Consider the following 5977-nt stretch of genomic DNA (forward strand, 5'->3'; position numbering starts at 1 on the left):
CAGTGCGATTGGCACAGGACAGAGCAGAGTTTAGGGCTGTTGTACATAGGGTCGCTATGAGTCGCAAGCGACTCGACGGCACACAACAACAACAATAATGGTCTGGAGCTTCCTCTGTAGGAGTTGGCTTCTAGCTAGCAGGTTGATGGAGGTTGCGTCTTAATGTCACGTAAGGGAAGGGGTTTTTTTGGGTTGTGTTTGATGTGTTACTGTTCTTTCCCCCAAAAGTGGGTGCCCATGAGCCTTTGACCAAGGGTGGAGGCCTGCTAGAGGGTGTGGCTTTAAAATCCATTAGTGAGGGGCTGGGTCTGTGTGCTGGCCAGGGGTCTGGTGCTTCCACTCTAGGAATTGGCTGGTAGCGAGCATCTTGATGGCAGTCACGTCTTGCTGGCAGTCATGTAAGGGGCTGAATTTACTAATTTTAGAATGAATATTCTTTAAAAGGCACAGAAATATTTTGTGTTTTCTATACTGAACAACCTGGAGTTGCTGTGCTCCTGAACACTGTTCCACAGTCTTGTCAAAATACCATTATGGTTACCCATTATGTACAATGTTTGGATGAGCTTCCAGACTGATTCATGCTGGGAAACTGAAGTGGCATACATTTCCTAAACTAGACACCTCTAAAAACTCCACAAACTCTCTAAGCTCTATAACTGTACAGAAATTATGTTAGTTATAGAACAGAGTTCAGGTCTTTTGTGCGGAGCTAACTCTGTGTTGTATTCAACTTGACAACACTTAACCACTGCTAAATGAGACTAGTGCTGTTATATCTGGAGGAACACTCTCCACTTTGTACATCACTCTTTGTCAGTGTGCTGTATGAAGTAACCTGGGTTTGTTGTGATGCTGGACCTTTTGCCATTGGGGTATCAAATAACATAATGATTTCCCAATGTGGACAGTGTTTAGTGGAGCTCCCAGATGTAAAACAGGTTTGGAAGCAGGAGTGGCATCCACTTCCTAAACCGCATGCTTCTGGAAACTCTATGAACTTGGAGAAATGACAATAGGTATGGAAAAGGATTAGGTCTTTTATTCATAGAATTGCTATGAGTCATGCTCGACTCGATGGCAATCAACAAAAACAACAATGGCAAATCAGGCATATGAATATCATGTTGCTAAAACAAGTCAAAGTCTGTGGTAGTGTGGCATGCTGAGGCCCTGGGTGAGTGTTGAAGCATTCTGGCTAAGACTCATGGCTGGTACTGAGGGGTAACATCCTAGATGTGAATATTAACGTTAATGTGATATCTCAGCTGCCTCCTCAATGCTGGTGTTATTGAAAAGGCCAACTTCTAGGCCGATACTGCTTTAAAATAGAGGAGCATAGATTATTATAATATTGGAGGCACAGTCTATATTGGAAGTCAATCAAAATGAGGAGAAATAGCTGCAAACATCCTCTAATAATTAGAACACGGAATGTATGAAGTATGAATATTGGGAAACCAGAAGTTTAAAAAAATTAAATGGAACACATGAACATCAATATTCTAGGCATTAGTGAGATGAGATAGACTGTCCTTGACCACTTTGAATCAGACAATCACATTGTATACTACACCAGGAATGAAAAAACAGAAGAATAGTGTTACATTCATAGTTTAAAAAGACCATTTGAAAGTCTATCCTGAAGTACAGTGTTGTGAGTGATAGAATATTATCCATGCACATACAAGCAAGACCTATTGAGACAACTATTATTTAACAAATACCAACAGCAAAAGTCAAACAGGAGGAAATTATCAAATTTTACAGTCCAAAATTGACTAAACATGTAATCAAGATGCATTATTGATAACTGGCAACTGGAATGCCAAAGTTGGACATAATGAAGAAGGAATGGTAATTAAAAAGTGAGGACTTAGTGACAGAAATGGATTGACTTTCATAAGTTAAATGATTTACTCATCACAAATAACTTTATACACAACAGAAATGGTGACTTTACACATGGACTTTACCTGATGGACTGCATAGGAATAAGATTGACGACATCTGTGAAAGGAATCATTGTAAAAACTCATTATCAGCCGTTAAAACCAGGCCAGGTGTTGGTAGTAGAAAGAACCACCAATTACACAAGTGTAAGTTTCAATTGAGGCTGAAGAAAATGAAACTAAGCACACAAGAACCAAAATGTCTCAAGTCTATCCCACTTGAATTTAAAAAAATTATTTTAAAAATAAGTTTGAAGGATAGAGCACCAATGATCATACACCAGATGATTTGTGGTATGGCATCAAGGATATCATCCATGATGAGGGAAAAAGATCATTGCAAAAACAGAACAGAAAGGGGGGGGGAGAACCCAAAACATGCCATAAGAGACCCTGAAAATGGTGCTAGAGCATCAAGAAACCAAAACAAAAGGAAGTGATGCTGAAGTAAAAGAGCTGAACAGAAAATTTGAAAGGGCAGCTTGAAAAGACAAAGCAAAATATTATAACGGAATGTGCAGAGATAATCAAAACAGAAGAACTCAATATTTTTCAAGCTGAGATAACGGAAAAGCAAATTCAAGCCTCAAATTGCAATACTGAGAGATGCTATGAGCAAGATCTTGAATGATCCCGAAAACATCAAGAGAAGATAGAGGCTGAGTTAATTCACTCACCGTATGCTCTCTAGCCTCTCTGTGGACAAATAAAATAGAAGGATGACTAGTAAGAGATGTATAAATGTCCAAAAAGGGAAGAGAGGGAGCAGAGGGGCGGAGGGGAGTAGTGGTGAATCACAGGATCCCAGAGTTTGGTGGGTGGAGAGAGGTGGCAAAAGAATTAGGAAAGATCCAATGGCATTCTTAGAAAACAAGGCCAATAGTGGGCATAGATCAATGGTGAGTTTTACAAGACACAGTAAATGAGAATGATTGTAGGAAGCACAATGGGAATAAAGGAGTATGTGAAATTCAAGGACGTGAAAGGGGGAAAGACTTTTAAAAAAGGAGATGGAGTGAATATACAGAATCATTGTGCCCCCAAAATTGGCTGACACTGAAAAGTTTTAAGACATCTGATCAAGAGCCATGGTAATGAAGGAAGAAGTTTAAGCTACATTGAAGGCATTGATGAAAAATAAGGCCCCAGGAATAGATGGAGTATCAGCTGTTATGTTTCAACTAACAGACTAACAGATGCAGCCCTAGATGTACTCAGCAGTTTATACCAGGGAATTTGGAGGACAGCTGCCAGGCCAAGTATGAAGTTTGTTTTTCAACATGGCTTTTCTAGCATTAATGACTGACTCTGCAGATGGACAGGACTATGTGAATGGGGCATGTTGTCTTACCCATAAAGGGATCTACTATTCCACAAGAGGATCGGCCGGTCTTAACAGTCTACAAGAGGATTGTCTAGTCTTGCCAATAAATTGAAATAGCTCTATCCAGAAGAATCAGAATTCTCCCCAGCCAAAGAATAGGAAAGAGACTCTCCTCTGATGAAGAGAAAGCAGAAAATGTAGGACATGCTTTGGGATGGCAGCAGCATCCATGGCTGAACTGGAGAATTGATACGAGATAGGATTTTAGGGGCACGGGCAGAGGCCAATATTAGCAGGACTGAGAACCTTGTTGGACAAGTGAGGAGGAAAGCCAATCTTGGCAGGACTGAAAACTTGGAAACACTGTTCTGGAGCCACGAGGCTCGAGGCTGAGGTGTCTGTGTGCACATTGTGGGAGCTATCTTGACTGTATTTTGTTATTTATCTGAATGATATAAACTTTTTTTACTTCCCTAATATGCTTTTGTGTGGTCTGTGAGCTACCACCAAAGTTCTTGTGGCCTAGTGGCAAGAAGCTATGCTGCATTCTTGAAGGCATGTGTTACAAACCCACCTCCTCTATGAATTAATCGCTCCCGTGTGATTAACTGTCTCTGAAAACCTGCCAGAGGGTCAGCTATTGGTCGGTTCTGATTTGATGGTACACAACAATAACAAGGAAGTAGTAAGATTGATATTGAGATGAGTACAAAGGGATAAGGAAGTATGGGGGATATGTCTGACCTCATAAGAATTGATTTTGTGTCATCGATACTATAGATGAGAATGATTCCCTCCTGAGAAGTTGAAAAAGGTCAGATATGGCCATCCCGATGTGGCCCTTGCTCTTTTGACAGCAAATGATTTCAAAATATCCATATTTTCCCCCATGTCCAATAAAGGTGATCCAATAGAATGTGGAAATTAGCAATATCATTATTATCACATGCAACCAAAATACTGATGCAGATCATTCAAAAATCACTAGAAAAGGACAGAGAACTTGCAGAAGTTCAAGTTGGATTTAGAAGAGGTCATGGCACCAGGATATTATTGCTGATATCAGATGGATCCTGGCTGAAAACAAAGAATATCAGATGAATTTGTGTTTTATCGACCATGCAGACATTCGACTGTGTGGATCATGACAAATTATGGCTAACATTGAAAAGAATAGAAATCTCAGGACACTGGATTGTACTCAGGTGAAGCCTATACCTAGGCCATGAGGCTGTTGGCCAAACAGTTCAAGGGAACATTAGACGGTTTAAAATTAAGAAAGATGTGCAGCAGGGTTGTAACCTTTCTTCATACCCATTTAACCTGTATGCTGAGCAAATTATTCAGGAAGCTGGACACTATGAAGAAGAACGTGGCTTCAGAATAGGAAGAAAACTCATGAACTCCTGTGTTATGCACATGACACAACCTTGCTTGCTTAAAGTGAGGAGGACTTGAAGAATTTGCTGTAGAAGATCAAAGAATAGAGCTTGCAACATAGATTGCATCTTAACATCAAGAAGACCAGAGCCTGCGCCACAACCATTACCATCCAGGACGGCTCTGATTTTCAGGACCGAGTTGTCAACAGCAAAACGCCGGTGGTTGTGGATTTCCATGCACAGTGGTGTGGACCCTGCAGGGTCCTGGGGCCGTTCTTAAAGAAGATGGTGGCAAAGCAGCAGGGGAAGGTGGTGATGGCCCAGGTGGACATTGACGAACACGCAGACCTCGCCATCCAGTATGAGGTGTCTGCTCTGCCTACCGTGCTGGCCATCAAGAATGGAGATGTGGTGGATAAGTTTGTAGGCTTCAAATACTCGGACCAGCTGGAGGCCTTCCTGAAGAAGCTGATTGGCTGACAAGCAGGGAAGTGCCCTGAGCGCCCTCACGCCCATGGGACCTCGTGGGCCTGGGGAGGGACCCTGACACACACCCCCAGCCCTGGCTGGTTCCCCCCTCAGCCCTCTTCCTGCCCTGCAGTCTGTGCTGGGGAGAGGCAGGCCTCCAGGCATGAGAGCTGAAAGCACTGACCTGGGACAGCCTCCTTCCTGCCCACCCTCTCTCCTCAGGGCTCGGGTGGTCCTCCCTAGAGGCCAGGAGCCAACCTACACGTGGGCAAAGCTAGCCAGTGACCCCTGGACCCACAGCACCACCGTCCTCATCTCCTTGGTCCCTCAGATCTGACCCCATTCTGGCTCACCTGCCTCTTCCCAGCTTTGTAAATGGAGAAGAACAAGAAATGCAGACCCGTGCATTTTGTAGGTCTGTAATAGAGAACTTTAGGATCCTCTCTGCCTTCTGCTGTGAGGAACAGACCCTGGGCCCTGCTCCAAAATGACCTGGTCACCAGCACCACCGCAGCCCTCCTCCTCCTCCTCCCACCCTCCCTGCCAGGTATGAGGGCTGGGAACAAGCCCTGGCTTGGGGCCCTGCAGACTCTTGGTTCTAGAAGGTTCCAAACACTGCCTTCCCTCACTGTTTGGCCCTTCAGTTCTCTGAGTGGGTGGCTGAACTGTGAACAAATCAGATGAATAAAATGAGAGTTTGCGCTGTAAAAAAAAAAAAAAAGAAGAAGACAAAAATTCTTACCACCAGACAGATAAGCAACATCATACTAGACAGAAGATTGAGACTGTCAATAACTTCATCCTATGAATCCACAATTAGCACCCTTGGTACCAGAAGCCAGAAGATTAGG

At 43.1% G+C, this 5977-nt stretch overlaps 1 protein-coding gene across 1 annotated transcript; it reads left to right on the forward strand.

Moving 5' to 3' along the window:
• Positions 1 to 2806: 2806 nt before the first annotated feature.
• Positions 2807 to 5151, forward strand: LOC102850817 (thioredoxin, mitochondrial-like). The gene is made up of 2 exons (XM_006899590.1): positions 2807 to 2851; positions 4797 to 5151. The coding sequence occupies exons 1-2, from the start codon at positions 2807 to 2809 to the stop codon at positions 5136 to 5138; spliced, it is 387 nt and encodes a 128-aa protein (XP_006899652.1). The 3' UTR covers positions 5139 to 5151.
• Positions 5152 to 5977: the final 826 nt, after the last annotated feature.

The sequence above is a fragment of the Elephantulus edwardii genome, unplaced genomic scaffold, assembly GCF_000299155.1.
Source record: "Elephantulus edwardii isolate Elephantulus edwardi_28Jun2011 unplaced genomic scaffold, EleEdw1.0 scaffold00262, whole genome shotgun sequence".
NCBI classification, from domain to species: domain Eukaryota; kingdom Metazoa; phylum Chordata; class Mammalia; order Macroscelidea; family Macroscelididae; genus Elephantulus; species Elephantulus edwardii.

Coding starts and splice junctions, on each gene's coding strand:
- LOC102850817 (XM_006899590.1), top strand. CDS start 2,807: ATGGCATTCTTAGAAAACAAGGCCAATAGTGGGCATAGATCAATG. Junction 2,852..4,796: donor ATAGTGGGCATAGATCAATG/GTGAGTTTTACA, acceptor CTTAACATCAAG/AAGACCAGAGCCTGCGCCAC.